We start from the raw sequence: 20137 nt of genomic DNA on the forward strand, positions 1-20137 counted from the left end.
CTGTAGGGTATTTATTTAGTTCGCAACAGATATGTCACCACATGCTTGGGCTTGTTGGTGGATAGCTTTTGGATCAATTGTATTTATCATAAAGGATTTTAATGTAATCACATTTTAAAAAAACTTTTTTTCTTAGAAATGTGCAGTCCAAGCAAGTTCTGAAATTATTTTGAAAGCAATCCAATTGTGGCTTTGCTGATAAAGCATATTAAATGCTCTTAAGTAGAGGAGGAGGTTAACAAGTTCTGCACAAATGAAATTTCTAGTGTATTTCAGAGAAGTAGTGGGAATAGTGAGTGGTGGGAAGAGTTTGTATATATGCTGCTAGTACGAGGGTGCCCATATATATCTGGCCATATATAGCTTCATATCACAGTTTTCATTCTTTTGAGAATATTTTTTTTTTGTAACTCAGGGAAAGCTGTAATTCTTGTAATTTCCACTTGGATTGTTGCCAAGAGTGCAAGGAACCTTTTCATGAAGTTACTGATGTAAATTCAACATATCTTTTAGCTCTTAGCTCAAGGATTTCACTGGTTGGAAGAAGCATAGGGACATAGTATACCAAAAAAAAAGTTACTGAACTACTTCAGTACGGTATGTGGTGATTCAGATATGTTATTTAATCTAATATAAAGGAAAAGCTTGTAGCAGCATCTCTGCTTATCTTATAACGGGTTTATTTTGCTGGTTTGCTCTGCTTTTGCTTTTTTGTTGATGTTCCATCATTCTTTTTTTCTGCTCAAGTTTTCCCTTTGTCATGTTGTCAGTATTTTGAGCGGTTTTACACATTTCAATTGGCAAAAGTCTGAAGAATTTATTTTTGTTACTCTAATTTACTCTGCTTTAATACACACTGTAAATTGAAATGCCCTCTCTGAATACAGTTTAAAGCAGATTTGTATTAGAGCAGATAATTTCTGTTTGAAGCTAAAAGCTATGAATATTCATAGGAGATAACAAATACTATTCATATTAATGCATCCCAATTAATAAATTCAGGATAGAAGAATAGAAATAGCCCAAAACTGAAGTGCCCTCCTATCTCAGTCTGTTACTTGTTTGGAAGATCACTGTTCATTGAACGCTCAATGGTATGCTGTTGAAGTGTGAGCTCAACCCCAGACTCTAGTGAAAACTCTAGGATGGTACCACAACGCTCTTGTAGATGTACTTTATGGTTTTATTTGGGAGAAGTTGTAATTTACTTAACTTCATTCTTGCTTGATGTTACTTTTCCCTATTTGTTTTCTGAGTTTTTTAACTTACTAAAGTCCATTTTAGTTCTATATTAAAACAGGACTAGGCACACATGTAGAACAGAATAATATGTGCAAGTATTAATTGTGTCCTCAAATTGCTTTGCTCTACTGGGGATCCAGTCTTGATATGTGGACCCCTGTTCACATCTCCCACACAAGTTTGAACTAGATGACCTTTAAAGGTCCCTTCCAACTTAAACTATTGTATGATACTAAGTTTCACTTCAGTTCCTTTCCCTGTTCCTGAGATATCCTTGTATTGACCTGTGAAGTCTGACCTTTGTTTGTCAACAGGCACTTGATGAATACTATCTGATTTGATAGGTAGTGTTTAAGGTTTGCATGGTATTAATATTAGAGATTTTGGGTAAGATTAAACTATAAATGTTGCATCAATCTGTGAATTCCAACAGAGCTTTACTGTAAAATAATTTGCTTAGTTAAAAAAATCCAGACAAAACTGAAAAGGGATGAGTTCTGTGTTGTTTCTAGCTTTTCTATTTCCTTTCATATGCTGATCAGGCTTGCAGGCTTTAATATCTAATTTAGATACTGAAATCCATAACAAGGAACCTGGGAAAAGCTACTCTCTTGCTTTTACAAGGGCAATAATTTTTTGTGCCACTCTCCCCCATTATAGCCTAAGGTGGTTCTATAGGAAATGTCTTAAGGGACTGCTGTTGAGAGAGGCAAAATCCTGATTTCTTTACAGTAGTGTTAAATGAAGTCATGGTAACAAAATGACTATAAATAGGCCATCTTCCATAATATACCAGTCTTTTATAGATTTTCTTAGTATGTGGTATTTATTTAGAGATGAATGACAAAGGCAGCCTTAGTATTTCAAAGCCCCCATAGGCATTAAACAGGGAGTTTATATGATTGCACTGAAGCATGAAACAGCTTTGTGTTTGTGTGAGTGCAGGTTTATTTTTTGTGATTGCCTGTTTAAAACCCCCAAACACCTGTGTTGGGTGATGTGCCCAGGTGTTGGCAGCGGGATGCCTCTGTGGGAAGAGGCCAGTTTGGCTGGTTCAGTAGGAGAGCTGCTGCAGGGCACAGGTGAGCCCCATAGCAAAGCTGGTGGTGCCTCTGGGAGAGCACATTTCAGAAATGGCAAAAGGCCACACAGGCAGTGAGGATGAGGAAAAAGAGTAAGAAACATCCCCACAAACACCCAGGCCAGAGCAGACAGGCAGCAGAGTGGGCATCCACACACTGCAGTCTGGGGAGGAGCACACCAGGTTTGTCCTGAAGGACTGCAGCCCCTGGTAAGAACCCATGCTGGAGCAGGGGAAAAGTGTGAGGAGGAAGGAGCAGCAGAGAGGAGCTGCTATCGACTGACCACCCCTTAATCCCCCATTCACTTCCTTGGGGGGAAGAAAGGTGGAGGAGTTGGGAATGAAGGGGTGGAGTTGGACCTGGGAAGAGGCGGGGTGGAGGACAAGGGGTTTTTAGGGGCTTTTGGTCTTTGTTTCTCACCACCCAACTCTACTTTAATTAGCCATAAAATAACTTAATTTCCCCTCAAGTCTGTTTTGCTGGGATGGTAACTGGTAAGTAATCTCCCTGTCTTTATTGCAACCCAGAAATATTTTCATGTTATTCCCTGCCCCGGCCTGTTGAAGTGGGGGAGTGAGAAAGCGGCTGGGTGGGGATCTGGCAGCTGGTAAAGATCAGTCCACCACAAACCAAAACCATCTTTTGACTGATCTCCATAGAGTTAATATGCAGTCATTAAAAGAAAAACAAAATGACCAGAATTATATTTTTTGATGTGTAGCTGTGCATGTGAAGCACTGATGAAGTGGGACTTGTTCGTAGTAACAGATCAATGAAACAGCAAATTTGTTTGTATCTGGGGGTAGTAAAATAAGGCAACAAGATGTGCTGGAGGACAGACTTGCGCTGCTTGTAAGAGAGTCCTAAATTCATTAAGCCTATCCAGATGCTTTGCCCATGACACACCTTAATTATTACCATTAAAGTTTTTGCATAAATACTTGCTTTTATATTCTGGATGTAAAATATCTGCCAAATATGTTCATAAATGTACACAGCAGATCATTCTGGATGGACTGGTGAAGTGGTCATTGCTTGGCAGCTTGTGACAAAGCTAGATGAAAAATGAGAGGTTATAGAATGTATGAAAGTTTATTGTAAAACAGAGTGAGTGATTACATATCAGATTTGACTTGCATGTTTTTATTTAGCTACTAACAAGATGATAAAGTTTTGAGTTTGTTTATAGTGCTACTCTGATTAAAATTGCTTGAATGGCTCTAATGCTTAAAATTATTAGTTTTTCTGGAAATGTGGTGTTCAGGATTATATCTCCGTCTGGCTTTCCACTTTCTGATACCTCTTCCTTCCTTATAGGGGACCTTGTATTTTCTGAAAAAGACACAATATGTTTAGTTGTCTCTCTGTCATTACTTGGCCATTCTGTTTAAAGCAGATGAAATATTTTTTGAAGAGGGCCTATTGAGGTTTGAGTTTGAGGATTCTCCCCCCCCCCCCCCCCCCCCCCCCCCCCCCCTTTGGAACATTGCGTAGGACCTAATGTGACTAGCTTTTGCAAAATTGTATTCTACAATCTCCTTTCTCATTTATTTGTATTTAAAGTAAGTACTTCTAATACTTATGTAAAAAATAACTGTGTAAAAATAACTCCAGAACATACAGTAATTTAACCAGGATAGTGTTCTAGACTTGAATTCATTGGCAGCCTTCAACCGCGATTGCAAGTGCCAAGAAGTGGCTCTTTCAGCAGATTTATTTGGGAAGTCTGTGTGTGATTATTATGTGAATATGATTACCATGATTCTTATGATAATTTCATTGCTAACTTTTATTGATAGTATATACCTAATTTGCTTGTTCGATAGTCCAAAACTGCGTTGTCTTCATCTTGTGTTAGAAGAAATTACAACCTTTTTTTGTTCACGTAAATAGCATATTAAAATGGACATTTCCTATACCTGCTGTCTTCTTCAGCTTATATATGATTTTCTTTGGACCACATTTAGTGAAAAATCCTAAACACAAATCTAATCATTTTATACTTACCAGCTATGCATGATTGTCTTCCTAGAATACGTATCTTTCAGCCCTGGAAATACATGTCTTTTGGTTGGGTCTGGTGTCCGTATTTCGCTTTTTCAGACAGGACCAGAACCTGTGTTGATGCATAGCTGAGAGACTGTGTGCATCTTTTGATCTCAAAATTGCCTAATAAGAACAGCAAATGATTCCATCTGTGCTTAACTTACTTCAGCAGAACAGATGTGTAACCAGGTTCAGAGAAACTAACAAATTGCTAATCGAAATGGATTGCATTGGAATCTGTTTCCCTAAGTCATACAAATCTAGTGGTCTTGTGGGAAGACAAACTCGAGTAGATGGAAATTCTTTTTCAGTAAGACAAGTGAAAAACATTTTTTCTAATAATGTGTGCCATAGAAAACACGTTTTTCTGTGTGAATGTGAATGTTCCTCTATCAGATCTAGTCTTGATAAATGCACATACTTAGAGAGGTTTTATAGAACATTCATTTACAAGCAGAAATACAATCAAGACAAAGCTAGCTTGTGAAGTCTCAGTTTCAGTCCATATATTCAGTGTTTTCCCCAGGTGAGATTCAAATGTTTCAAGCTTTGCATACAGGTAGGAATGGAACTTAGTTTTTTTTTAAAAACAACATTTGACTGCAATAGGAGGGCTTTTTTCATATTTCTTTTACCTTGGCATCCTCATTCATTGCACATTGGTCGTTTTATGCACTGAGAGACATGGCTGTGTAGACAAGAGCTGCCTGGACACACAGTTCTCATGTAGCAGATATCAGAGCAGTTTGGACACCCTTTCTTATCTTATGGGTACTTATAGGTGGCCTCTGTTAGTCTCAGAGCTGCCTTTTTGTGGCCTTCCCATATAGTCATTTACTGCAGGGGAAAAAAGTATTTCTACTTCTGCCTGGTTTTTGGGGGTTTGGCTTTGGGGTTTTTGGTGGGTTTTTTCCATATTTGAAGAATGCTAGTTTTTTTTGGAAACAATTGTGGTATTACTTGTTTGGATTTGTGCTTTGCTGGTGGTGGTGTGGGATGTTTTACTATCTGCAGTAATTTTCCTCTTTTAAAGTAGTTTTGCAGTTGGATTTTATCATAATTGCTTTAGCCCCTTTTAGAGTGCAGATAAAAAATATTCATATCACCCCAACATAGATACCTGGGTAAATTTTAGTAACTGGAATATTAAAAATATTAAAAGTGGTTTTCTCTTGGGGTGGCTATTCAGAGCCATTAAGTTAGCTGCTGACAGAAAACAAACTTTTTCACTCTCTGTTACTTTAGATCTAAAACTTTGCATTTATTAAATGATTGGATTAAGTGGTCCTTGCTGCATATAATGAATCCTCTTATCTGTAGCATTAGGTTCCAACAGAAAATGGGCCCCTTAGCAGATTGAGTCTAAACTTTAGAAATAGAAAGTTACTCAGTTTAAATAGCATTAGTTAACACTACTTTTTGATATAAATATTTTAAAGCTTGTACAAACTGGATTAAAGTTCCTCTAAGGTAACTAAATAAAAATTTGGTAACTTATTAATATCTCTCTTTCTCTCTTTCTTCTCACACTCTTTCCAAACTTATTAATCTCTCCTCCCCTTTCCCACCCCTTCTTTCCTTCTTTCTCACTCTCTTCCCCTCTCCTCCCAAAAATATGCCTTTACAGAAACATAAGGTAGATCTTTTCTACAAACTGCGACATGTGATGAATGAGCTCATTGACCTACGTAGACAGCTGCTGTCAGGTCACTTGACACAGGATCAGGTGCGAGAGGTCAAGAGACACCTCACAGTGAGGCTGGACTGGGGCAATGAGTAAGTACAGGTACCAGCTGGGTACTGTTTGTTCTAATTATTTTAAAATAGTTTTTATTAAAAAAGGAATCAAAACAAAACCAACAACTTTTTTCTTCACATAGTATTTGTACACAGGTAGAACATTTGATTATTTGGAGATCAAATATAACTTTTTACAGTGAGTTTATTGCATAGTTCTACTATTACTGTAAAATGAGCTGTTTGCTTCTTAGTAAGCCTTTTCTAAGGCTATCTGCACTTTTAAAAGGAGGAGGTCACTTTACTTTCTTTGTATCATAGTAAATATTAGGCCTGGGAGTATATGTTTATAGATGCTAAACCCACGTTTTTTTCAGTTGAAGAAGTGTTTTAACGATTGGTGCAGTAAGTAGAGAATCTCACTGTCAGGAGTGACATTGGAACTGAGGCTGTGGTGTTTAGGCTTCTTATATAGTGACATTTCTCAGAGATTTAGACTCTCCCTGGTCAGTTTTGTGGTGGATTTGTGGAGAGTTTGTTTTAGAGCCAAAGATGACTGCAATTCAGCTGGAAGCTGAAGTGGTAATAAATTGCCTTTAGACAAGAACTAGCCCTTCACCAGAATTGGTTTCATTCTGAGATATAGTGTATCAGACAGGTAAGTTTTGCATTACACACGTATGACCTTTTCAAAGGAAATAACCACCCTCTTCAGGGATATAGTGACTGCTTTCCAACTAGGAGTAGGATTAGTGCTAATTAACATATGGAGGGCAGGGAGGAATTTGTATGTTGACAATGAAGGTAGGAAGTCAAATGTTTTTCACTTGATATATCTTTGTTACAACTATTTCTTAGTCACCTACTTCAGAACACCCTCTGAGAGACATACTTGAATACAATCATGAAGATTTAGCCTAGCCCCCATGCTACATTGCGTTTCTCTTGTTGAAAGAAAGCTCATAGACTCTGAAGCACATAGACTAGTAGATTGCATCAAGTCATTGTGCTGCAGTGCAGAGTTACAGATATTTTCCGTTATCATTCCCAGTAGAGTAAATAGGAACCAAGAGACTGTTTTTGAATATTATGCCTAGATGGTTTTGCTCAGAGTGTATGGATGAAATTAACAACAGGAAGCTGCAAAAATGTTGTGAGGAAAAAAAATGGAGAGTAGACAGCAATGCCGCAGTGAAGAGAATAGGTTGTTCAATGAGGTGGCTGTAGACATCTTTATTTTTTTTTTAAATGTAAAATCATTAAATATGAAGTACATTAAACCTATAAAGTTAAATCTAGTGCATGACAATTATGGAGAAGCATCATTGAAGTCACTAGCTATAAATATGTTCATGATTAAATTCATCTGCTCAAGATGCTTGTTTAGGGGAAAAATTTTTTTCTGTGTTTCTTACTACCTAAGGACAAGTACTGAGATACACGCTTAAACAGAAGAGGGTATTAGTAAATGAACTGCATAAAAAGGCATATGACTGAAAAGGTTTTTAATTAAATCTGTGCACTATACAGTATTTAAATATAAATGTCTGGAAGTTTGGAAAGTCCTCCTGCAGTGTCACTCTTTTCCATAGAATTTCTGGGAGAGTTCTGTCACTTTCTTGTATCTTTTTGCTCTGAGTTTTATCATGAAACTCATGACCACCTGTCTTAATCTGTTAAAAAAACCCCATGATTTTCATACAGATACTCACATAGTATTGCCTTTTCTTAAATAATGTACTAATGTTCATTGCTTATTCAATCATACTTGAGATTTGCAAATAAAATAAAAGTATTGTTAATAACATGCATTAATGTTAACTGAGAAGCTTAAACACAGGCAGTTTGAGCAGGTCTGTAATTATTCAAGGTAGTACAACCTATTGGAGACATTCCATGACCAGCTAGCTTTCAGGAAACAGGTAAACTTGCACATCTACTGTGTAGCATGTGTGCTTAGTTAGTGTAAAGCTACTTTTATCGTGACCTTGATCATTAATGCATTGTATTATTTGGAAAGAAGTGATGCAAACTTGAAACACTTTCTGTTATCACCAGTTAAGCTTTTTTTCCATTTGTTGAACTGGTGTCACTTTCCCTTAAATACACTGGCAGTGGTTCTGGTAGTCATCCTTTGTGTTCTCATAGAGTTGATCGAAATCAAGGGACAGATACACTTGTTGGAGTAGTAGTTAACGATTTTTTTGTGAAACTAGTAATTTAGACTGTTTTCAAAACTATTACAGTGAACTTTTTTGCTTATTTTTATATGCTTAGTCTAAATATTAAGAAGTTTTGCACTGTAGTTTGATATATCAAAAATGCAGCAATTTTTTCACAATTATTGCTGCTAACCTTTTGTATTGTTGCTAGGCATTCTTACAATGCAATACTGATTTCCACTTATTGTAGCAATTTAATTTTCTGTTGCTTACACATTGTTTTTCCCCAATATAAAAATATGATCCTGGATGAATCTTTTTTTATGATGCTTTGTTACTTCTTCCAGTTACCCACAGTTAGCTTGTTTTTGTATGCATACAGTGACTGGTATTGCTGCTATACAGGATTTTTTTATTTCCCAGTTGCTCAAAAAAGCAGAATTTACTGCCTTCAGATAAGCATCTTAATGGTTTCCGACTTTCAGTTTTAAGCATCCTTCAGTGTATTTTTGCACAGCTAAAATCTCATATACTGTCTCTTTTCCTGCATATCTTGCTAGGTTTTATACAGAATATTACAAATACTTGTTTGGTTTTTTAAATGTCTTGCTCTGACACATTTTATTAGAATATTGGTCTACTGAAATCTGAGATGCTTATGGAAGCATCCAATGGCCTGCAAATGACAAGGAAAAAGTTGTGGAGCAGAACAAAGATTGTAAACCTGAAGTCTGCAATTAATCATCTTACTTTAAACCATGTTATGAAGTGAAATCAGCAGTTCTTCATCTCATTCAAAGTTTTTTACTAACAAAAACCCTGTTTCATTCTAGAGTCCTTTTACATCAAAATACCAGATGAAGGAATCTGCCTTACAGAGCTTCTGTTTCAAATATGAATCCCCTGCTTCTGCTCCCGTGCAGAAAATGAATTGCAGCAGTATGTGCATACCTTATTTACCAAAAAGGGATGAAGATTTCTTCGAAGTACTTTAACTTGAAAATCAGAGGTCATCTCAAATAATCTTCAGGATTGATCCTTTCAGATTAATATGATATCTGTCAGGAGATTAATAGAAAGCAACCAAGTTTCTGAGCACAATCACTTTCCCTTTTATACTGAGGGAAGACACTTCCTTTCCTGTAAATGTGGGATAGATACTTTATGCTTAGGCTCAGAAACAGAGTAGAGGAGAGGGAGTGACCAATACTTTGAGATTTTGGACAGATAAAAGCCATAAACAGGATGAGTTTGTAGGTGCATGTTACTTTTCAGTCAAAGGTGTATATTTTTCATATAACATATTAAAATCATTGCATTAAAAGAAGTCTTCCAAATAGTTACCATAAATTCTGCACTGAAAGATCCACAGGTAGCCAAAAGTTGCAAATGAGCATTTAAAAAAAAAACGGGGAAAAAAATGTTAGAAATGAATCTTTCACACTGTCATACAAATAAAATGAAATGCTGTTTCAAAGTCATCGTCTTTCTTACCTCAAAATTGCAGTCAGAAAGCCAGTGGCAGTTGCAATGTTAGTACCTACTAACTGCTAACTTGTGTAACACTGTAGAGAGAATGGTGTGATCCAATGAAGTAAGCTTAGCCTTAAAACTCAAGAAGTCCTAAATTTCAGTGCTCACATCCTTAGAAGACAATTTTTGGACTTTGGGTGACTTACCCTCTTGTCATATTTTTCTTGATGTAAATGGAATAATAATCACTTCCTGTTAGTGTTGCAACAATTGGCTTAAAGTACATATTAAATGTACATATGAGGTTATAGTATCTGGAAATCAGTTTCAGGATTAAAGAAATTCTTATTACAGTAGTTGTCATTGTTGCATCAAAGATGGTCAAAATAGGAGTGAATAGTTGAAACGATAACGAAATGCCTTTAAGAAGGTTGCAGAAAGAATAGTTGCCATTTCTGTCTAAATATATACTATTATTTCCTTCTCCTGAATATACTTGTGGTAATGATTGAATAGGGATTAAAACTTTAAGGAGCTCCCTTGGATGTCAGCCTTTGAGGAAAACCTTAATAACCTTTCTCTGTAGTCTGATACTTCTATGCTTAGAAGTATTTGCAGCCATTCCCTTTAATCAATTCCTTACTAAGATTACTTACTTTCATCTCATCATCTTCATTTTAAGAAATAATTTCCTGTGTAGCATTACATCAGTGCTTCACTAATTTCTTTATAGATTACAGCACCTGCAGTTTATTTGTATACAAAATAAAGTAATTCTGTCAGATTTTCAAGTTGTATTAGCACAGTCTTAATTTTCACAAAGATGTCTTTCAGGTATTTTGTTTTCCATGGATTTCTGTACTGTGTTTCCTCCAAAGTCTTTTTTTAAAAGTCTGCACATAGCTTGTGAGTCGCTGTCATGATCATTTGCTTTCCCTTCACCGCCTTTACAAGTGTATTTGTGCAAGAGAAATACGACTTATATTAAATGTGGGTTTGATATAATGAGAGAAGGAATACAAGGAAAATTGGAGGCTGCAAAATTAAAGCTGGAAAGAGTCAAGGTAAAGTGCACATTTTTAGAGCGAAGGGGATAAGATCTTGTACACTCTAGAGATGTGATGAGTTCTCCCAGTCTGTTTTTCAAGATTGCATGTGCATCTTAAAGACATTTTTTCAAATGACATGTTTCTACAAGATTCTTCTAGGAAGAGTTGTTATGACTTGTGGTTTTGTGAAATCTAAATGGTGTAGCACTTGTACTATAAATAAATGAAAATATTAGAAATTAGGATAATTCTTTGAAGTTACTGTTAAAATGAAGTTGGTTTTCTCTAGAAGCTCAGTTAACCTGAAGAAGAATTGTATGTTCATCCCTTTCAGTGTTAAAAATATTGGCTTGACTTCATGTTACTTGAGAGAAAAGTATCTAGAGACTTTGGGTCATGGAATTTAACATGCCCCGCCCTGCCCCGCGCCCCCCCCCCCCCCCCCCCAAGGAAAATTATAGACTTCTGTGTAGAGAGGAAGAATATCTGAATGTCAGCTGGAGTTATCCCAGGCATATGCTATCCAGAGATAATTGATAGGCTTGGTGATATTTTGTAGGTATACTTGGGAAATATTTTTGAAAGGCAGTTCAATGTTAGGGCAGGAAAAAAAAAGCACATGAATATGCTTGTAAAATAAAGTATTGTGGAGACAGAGGAACTTTCAAATAAACAAAACAGGACATCATCTAATTTTTATGCACACTATGTTTTGGAGAAATACTGCTTGGCAGCTGGTGGTCTTGTATTCCCTCAGTATTTCATAGAATCACAGTATGGTTTGGGTTGGAAGGGACCTTAAAGATCATCCAGCTCCAAGCCCCCTGCCATGGGCAGGGACCTTCCACCAGACCAGGTTGCTCCAAGCCCCATCCAACCTGGCCTTGAACACTGCCGGGGAGGGGGCAGCCACAGCTGCTCTGGGCAACCTGTGCCAGTGTCTCACCACCCTCATGTGAAGAATTTCTTCTTAATATCTAACTAAATCTGCCCTCTTCAGTAACGGTAATGGTCTCAAACTGAAATGCAGCACTGCAGGTGGGGTGTCACCAGAGCGGAGCAGAGGGGCAGAATCAGTTCCCTCGTCCTGCTGGCCACGCTGCTTTTGTTGCAGCCCAGGACATTATCAGGTCAGTCCTTCACAAAATATGTGATAAAATAGACAAAATATAATTGATACAAATTAAATGCGTAAACCTGAACTTCCACCTGCATAGTAAGTGACAGCATGTTAGTGCTAAAGCAAAAGATACCTTTATTTGCTGGGATCAAGTATTGTGCAGGATTAACATAGTATTAGAGAATGAGAATCTTTTGGGCTGGAAATCCATGGTATTAAGGGATTTAACTAAAAATAGGATATCAGATAAATTTCACAGGGGTCCTACTGCAGTTGTATTGAACATAATATTAAGATAATACTTTTGTCATATATTGAATATGAGTCCAACCACTGTTTGACTTCAGTTCTCTAGAGAGTTGAAATTATGAGAACAGAACAGAATCAGGCTATTATTAGCTTTGCAGTTTTTTCTGTAAAACTTTGATAGTGCTTTGTAACTGCATTGGAACTGTAATGAACTTACAAGTGGTTTTGATAATGTTCTTAGGGAATCATTTGTTACTATCTGTATGTTGAGGAGGAATAAGAATGTACTTCAGGGGTATGTGTGTATACTCATGTGAATGACAGGATATTTTGGAGGTAGTTTTGATCTTCAGGTTCATGAAAACTTTTGTGGATGAATGTGATGAGCATTAACTTTTTTAAAAACTTTGAAGTGGACTCTGCATATTACTATTTTTACCTGTTACTATTTTTTTTCTATTGTATTTTTGGACTTTTTATTATAAGTAGGCTCAAATGGCTGCTGCAGCTAAGGATTACCTGGTGCATTCTTATTTTAAACTTTTCATTTGATAAATAAATACAGTAATTTTCATTGTTGCAGCTGCAGTTTTCAGATACTGGTCTTGGGCCACAGATAACTTGCATTTGATAGGTTTAGTCAAACAAAGCATGTGATAGCTGCATAACCATCACTTGCACCATTTAGCCTTAAAGTTTAGAAACTTTATATTTGGCATGAAAACTGCATTGAAGGAGGAAAGTTGTTCCTTTTTCTATTGAAAATATAAGTTATTTTGGCAAAGAACTAAGAATGTGGAAATTCTAGTTTTTCAGTACACTATTTTAATGGCAATTATAGTACTGCCTAACAGTTGTTTGCCGTCAAGTGGACTAGGCTTAAGCTGTATTTTTGAGATGTGATGGTTTAGGGATATAATTAAAGAAGGAAAACCTGATGAAACAAAGATTCAAATAGAATTGCGGAGTTGAGAAACTTATGGGAAATGATTAAAAGTAGAGTGATCAGCAAAGGTAACTGGGCTTCATGCAAACCACTGGTTCTTCCTTGCTGCTGTTTTAAATTAAGTGCTCAGGAGACACTGTGTTGCCTAGAGACTTCTGTTTATTGCACCATACAATTATTCTGCGGTACCTGAGAGGTTTTTTCAAATAAAATTTTTCATTTGCTGTCAGGCGCAAGCCCGTGCAGAATGTTTCATGCTTGGATTACAAAATTAAATTGACTTGCTTTTCTTTCATAGTTAGTACAGAAGGAATGCAAAGGTAGTCCTTGAGAGCACCTCTTCTGAGTTTTTTTTTTTCTTTAAGACTATTAAGAATTTCAGTGTAAAATACCTGTAAATCAAGTATCAAAGTCACGTAAGATGAAAGCAGGAAAATGGTTCATTCGTGTGTTTCTTTAATTTTACTCCTAATGTGTGTGTTTTGAATAGCCTTTTATTGTAATGTTCAAACTCTTTATGCCTCAGAACCTGAAGATCTACAGAGCGAAAGTTGGTTTTTGACAAGTTTTAGATTGTCTTGTTCTGCGGTCTACAACTAATAATTAATTGTTAATAGTTGTTCATTTATTTGTCTGGATGCAGAATACCTTATTTTGTCTACTAGTCACTTGCAGCTGTGACCTAGACTGCAGCCTATACTACAGTATTTCTTAACTAGTCATCTTCTTTGCACTGGTACACTTTTTTTTTAAGAATAGTTTATGTATTTGATTTGAGCCAAAATATTATTTCAGTTCAAATGAAAAGGTTTTTTTGTATGTGTGTTCCAAATACAGATTAAAATTCTTGTTGATATTGCAGTTACTGTTTATTATTAAAAAATATGTTGTTTATGTAGTGATAAAGTTGGGGGGTTAGTTGCATGAACACCAGGAATTTCGAAGCGGTTTCCCAAGGCTCAGTATGGATTTGCACACTTGAACAGGAAATGGAACTTTTTTATTACATAGACAAGAAATGTACTCAAATACTGCAGCAGAAACCAGAGTACTGACTTTATTTGCCTACTACATTTCCATATATGAAATTAACTTGTTCTGGATACTGCACCAACGTATTGGCCAAAATCTTCAAGTAGCATTAATTGCTATAGTTCCGCTGAAGTCTGAACAAAAAGTAGCAAGTTCACAGTGAGATTTTGTTTGATGTTTGCATTTGATTTTATTTAGAAGGATTGTCTGTTTAGTGATTGACCATTGCAAAGAGACTTAAGTAGTTTAGAATTTCTTGTGTTATTGCCCTTAAGTAAGCACACGTAGTAGGTAACAGTAAACACTAATGTATTATACTTACCATTGTTCCTTCCTTCTCTTTTGCAGACATTTGGGCTTAGATTTAGTTCCTCGGAAGGACTTTGAGGTTGTGGATTCAGATCAGATCAGTGTTTCAGATCTTTATAAAATGGTAAGAAATCTGTGGGAGATCCTTCAAGTTTTCACTTTGGGAGGGAAAGAAGGGGAAAAGTTTTTATTCTTTTTCTTACGTATTTTCTTGATTAGAATAATGTAAGCTGAATGTCTTTCTCATTTGCACCTTAACCACCAGAATAGTCAGTGTCTCTAGTAACCTGAGTTTAGTAAGACTGAACCAACTTTCTTTCAGAAATGGCATGCTTATATACACTTTAATTTCAATTAACAAAGTAACATGGTATGAAAACTGGAGAAGGTAACTTTGAATGTTATTTCTTCCTGCAATGTTCTTGTTTTTAAAATCTATTGTTTCAGAAGCAGCAAAAGAAGTTCTAAAAAACCAGATCCATCATATACAGCTCATGGGAATCCTCTTAAACTTTGGTCTTTGTTGCTAAAATTGATATGCTAGCATTAAATGAAGTAGCAATAATCTTCTTTTCATTTGTTTGTAGAATTAAAGAAAAGGAGGGCTGGAAAATCTTAAGAGTCCATCCAGTCCATTTGCTTGCTTAACGTCAGGATCCACTGTCTCTGGCATTTATGAACAGTTTCTACTCTGTTCCTAAAAATCTCCAGTTGTTAAAACTCCACAGCGTATACAGGCAATCTTTTTGCTCAGGTCGCTGTTCTTACAATCTGGAAGTCTTATTAATGGTGGTCTGTCTTGGTTTGAAAAGACAGGTGTCTGTGGAGGAAGGCAGGAGCCTCCCTTGAAATGGAGAGTGCAACCCCCTTCCCTCCAAACTATTATAATTCTGAAATTAACGGGCCTTCAGGCAAAGATATGGGGAATAGGAATAACAGTTCTTTACTAATATATATATATATATATAACACAAGGCAGGGAAAAACAAACAACCCACTGGTTTACACTGACAGAGTCAGGAATACAACCTGACACCCTGTTAGGGTGGCAGTAGCAGTCCGATAAGATGCTGGCTGCAGTCCTCCTGAAGTGATGGGTGTAGTTCTGTGGAAGCAGCAATCAGGTAAAAGAGTCTGGTCTTCCTCCGAAGGTCCAGTGGTAGGCAGGTAGCTCTCGTCCTCTGGAACTCCAGTGGGGGGAAAAGCTCCTCTGGGAATCCAGTGGAAGAAAGGCTGCTAGGGTGTTCAAAATCTCCGTTTTTATTTGGCATGGACTGCTTGGCTCCTTCTCCCCGGGCGGAGCATCTCACAATGGGATGGGGAGTCGTGAGGCAGTTCCTTGATGGGCCATTAACAGGAGATAGCCCAGGAGCGAGTTACCGATGGGTCAGGCGATAAGGCATTGTTGTGCCCATGAACAGGAGATAGTCCAGAGGGGGGAGGCAGGGAGCACCGCCCCACCTGGTCTCAACAGCTCCTGAAGATGGTAATAGAATATATTTTTTCTTTTGGCACATTTTACACTGTAACCCAGGACATGGTCTTAAACCTAGAGATTTCTCACTGCATGTCAAGCTTCACATCTTCCTGTCTTGTCCACAGAGTAACAGATTACTCCTGCCTGTTTGCACCAGCCTCTATGTACTTGAAGACTTGTTGAGTCCCATTCAGCCTTTTCTTCCTTAGGCTAAAGAATCCCATTTCTTTCAGTTTTTCTTCATAGGTCAGGTTTTCTAGACCTCTGGTTCCTGCGTGTATTCTGCAGATGTTACATTACATAATCGGCAGTTTGCCACTGCTTTTTGCAAGTGTACTGTTGAATTCTGTCAGATGGGAAATAATACAAATCTTGGAAGCTCCAGACATTAACTGTGGTGATATCTTGCAGAGGTCTATTTGTTTGAAAGCACTGTAAGCCAGGCATATGTCCTGGCAAATGTTATTGATATATAATGAAGCAGTCTAGATTGTCATGCTTTTGGGTTACTTGATCATTACTTTGAAGAGCGATTATTAACTTGCTGGGAGAAAAAGAACTGCTTCCTGTTGTAGGATCTAGGGTTGATCAGCATACTTCTGTTTATTAAAGCTTCTTGAGCCTGGAGTCCATCAACAGTTTGTGTGAGTCCAGAAAGTCTATGAGAGCCACTATTTGATTCTTTCAGGAGAGTATGCAGATGAATAGTACTTAAGTAAAAGTGTGCTTCTACGAATTGCATAGATAATAAACATCTTTGTCCTGTTTCAAAGATTTTTGAGCTCACAGAAAAGGGGAGGAAGTGGGGAGATCAGTGAATAAGTGAATTTAAGCAAAACTAATCCTTGAACATTGAGGCCGTCTCTGTTGTGTGTCAGTCTTCCTTAGGAAACACATGTGATGCATTTGAATGAGAATGTTAGGATTTTCAGGAAAAGTAGTGAAATTCCTTCATTGCGGTGAGTTCCAAATGCTATCATTATTAGTCACTAGTAGAGTCATATTAGTACATAGCAAAGTCAAAGTTGTTTCAGAATGTGAATTGTGCCGTTAATGAACTGTAAAGCCACTAATGCATTTCACAGTTTAACTGTGTTCGGATTTTTCTTTGTTAGGACTATGTAATACAGTTAACTTTTTGGTTTGGGTCATTATGTAACTGTAAAGGGAGAAACAGCATGTAATGTTCAGCAGAAAGTGAATGAAGACCTTTCCTGAGATGCTACTTTATTAAAAAAAGAAAAAAAAATCAAACCAAAATAAAACAAACGCCAGCAATTATCTTCCAAAGAAAATAGTGGGTTTTCTACATAAATACTGTTACAGTTTCACTCACTTCTAGTGAACTTATTTTCCTATTTTAAAATGCTTTTGGCTCTCAGCTATCTAAAATTAGGGAGTGATAGGTCTGGGTTTAGGTGGAGTTTCTTGATATGCAAGATGTACTTCCCCCTAAAACAAAGGCATGTTTTGTAAACAGGCTATATGCTGTTGCTGTTTTGAATTATTTGTACCATATAACAGTGGATTTTGTGGAAAGAAATAAAAATTGTTACATAAGAAAACCAAAGTACATCACACTATAGTAGTAATTTTTAATGTTTGCTCCTGATTTGCCATAGTCTGAGGAGAGTTTGGTGCTATTACAGCAGAGTTTTCCTTTAAATACAGTATAGAAATAACTCAGTACAACATTAAATCAGTAATGACTCAGAGAATGCAAGATAAGTTGCTAACAGGTTTGCTTTATTACTCTGTGTTTAATTCTGCAGGGTTTTTTACTCTGAATACTTGTAGTACAGCAGATAGCTAATATTTTATTGTCAGAGTAGTCTGATTCTGTCACCCATCTTAGTCCTGAAAAAAATATCCACAGCACCATTTGCTGCTTAGATTTGTGCTGGGATCAGTACATGACCGTTAGTCAGTTCACACTACACTGTTGCTTTAGTTTGTAGATTGAGGAAGACAGTGATGTCCAGTTACATCTAGTTCCTAGTCAGAAGGCAATTTCAGGAACCAAAACAGTATGATGTACAAACCTGTACATTTTTTAACTTAAATTTGAATTTGGCAGAAACTGGAGGAGGTGGGTATTGGTAGTTTTTTGTTGGTTTAGAGTTGGGTTTTTTTTAATTTGGTTTTGTTATTTAACAAAAATGCAGGGAGAGAATCCTCCTTACTCCTGGCAAAATACTTAATGGGCTCTCAAATAAGCAATGAGGTTTTATGTTGTAAAATAATCTTGTGGGAGTAGTTCTGAGAGCCCAATTACTTTTTCATGTTTGCAGTATTGTAGAACGTTAAGTGTACTATAGAGTCTTGTATTAGCACAACAATGGGTGAGGTAACACATTAGATTTTACTATCTGTGACAACAAATTCAGGCATTTTATACAGTTATTAGACTTAGCATTACTTTTCTTATGAAATTTTAAATTTTAAAATTTGAACATCTTTTTTGGCTCTCAGTTTTCATTCCTAAGTATGTTTGTGACTGCTGTATGACTACTGTATTCAGCTCTGTCAGAACTGTTGTGCTTTGAGGCCTTGTACATCCTGTTTCTCCAGGTTACTCATGAAGCTAAATATTAGTGGCTTCAGGATGCACAGGATTTGTCAGAAATCGTTGCACTACTCCTGAAAGAAACCAAATTGCCTTTTCCTTAAGACAATGTTCGTGATTTTCACTAAGATGATGGAACAATTTACATTACTTTTGAAGTTGTGGGAAAATAGGTTGGTAGAATTCTGCCACAGAGCTCAGTGCTGGAGTTGCCACTAGATTGAAGTTGTGATTTAGCAACACAGGTCCAGCAGAATGTCAGAAACACTTGGATGGCACTTCTTAGTGAAAGGGATTACAAGACACGCATGTCTGGAGGCATTTGCAAAAATCAGAAATGTTCAAACCTGGTGATTAAATATGTTTAGCTTTTCTATAAATTGAGTATGTGTCTTAAGGCTTAATTTAAGAGGTTCATGAAAGGCACAACTGTTGGCTATGTTACTGCTAGATCTTAGACATTTCCTTCAGCTATCTGAAAAAAAATAGCGCAAGTATACCAGAGCTCCTAATAGATAGACAAGTTTCAAATTAATCCTGCCGTCACCTCATAATTGCTTATTTTTTATTCAGGTGGAAAATGAGATTGGTAACAGTGAGTAGTTATAAAACTTGAAAATAGAGACTTCAGTTGCTCAAAACTCTGCTAGAACAGGAAACCAACTGGACACAAACTGTGCAGGAGCTCATGAAATCTTTGTGATTTTTGTTTGTTTGTTTAACAAAGCAGATTGTCAGAGGACAGATTTGTGTACATTTGGTTCTAAACCCTAGTAAGAAGTCAGTTGAGAATTTGAAGATAGAAAGCAGTTTGTTTTGAGACTGACTTGGTAATGATAGGATTCACTTACGAACCATTGTTAGGAAAGGAGGGAGGAAAAACAACAATAAAAACTAACATTGGTAGATAAGATATCATGAGAAGCATGTTTGATGAGGGGGGGAAAAAAGAGGTAAGGAGAATCAATATCTCTTTCAGTAAATTATAAAGAAAACCACAAGGTATTGACTAAGAGACCAGGTTGAATAAGTTAAGAATTCTTCCTTGCCTTCAGTCACTAGAGTGAAAGAAAGGGAAGTTAAGACTACCAAAAGTAAGTATAGCAGAACAGAAGTATAAAAAAGTATAATAGAATAGCAAAAATGGGTAAATAGAAAAATTAGGAAGGCAAAGCACAAATTAAGATATAGCAAGCAAAGATTCTCAATTGTGTCAAGAAAGAGTTTTATATGACTAAATTGGTGATAACTGGGAAACTAAAGAAAAGTGTTTATACTGAGGGAAACCAAGTGGCACATAATGCAAGAAAATAACGTGACACTTGATGTCTTCTTCATCCTTCTCAAGCTCTGGAAGGTGGTAAACTGTGTCAAATCACTAACAAGGGAAAGGAGTCGCACCTGAAGTGGGGGGGTGAGGGGGTGTGGCATGTGTTATAAAGTAGTTCCAGGGGATCTGGAACTATATACATTTTATTTGGGATGTATATAGAGAAGCCATATCAGACATGTTAGTGATAATAATTGGGAAGTTGGGTAAGGTTCCACAATACCAGCAAAGAGCAAGCATACTTTACACCCTTAAAAAGGGTGATTGAGGAGGAGGCGCTAGTAATCATTCTTTCCCTGTAAAAAATGCTGGAACGG

The 20137-nt window shown here is 36.8% G+C and overlaps 1 protein-coding gene across 1 annotated transcript in view; it reads left to right on the forward strand.

Annotated features, from left to right (window-relative positions):
• Window positions 1-20137, forward strand: part of DOCK3 (dedicator of cytokinesis 3) — a 212502-nt gene that overhangs the window by 61339 nt on the left and 131026 nt on the right. The window contains exons 7-8 of the mRNA XM_086470656.1: window positions 5998-6146; window positions 14487-14571. Of these exons, the coding sequence (XP_086326782.1) occupies window positions 5998-6146; window positions 14487-14571 (234 nt within the window). The remainder of the gene's footprint in view (window positions 1-5997; window positions 6147-14486; window positions 14572-20137) is intronic.

This window comes from Leptosomus discolor, chromosome 9, assembly GCF_034619465.1.
Source record: "Leptosomus discolor isolate bLepDis1 chromosome 9, bLepDis1.hap2, whole genome shotgun sequence".
Taxonomy (NCBI): Eukaryota; Metazoa; Chordata; class Aves; order Leptosomiformes; family Leptosomidae; genus Leptosomus; species Leptosomus discolor.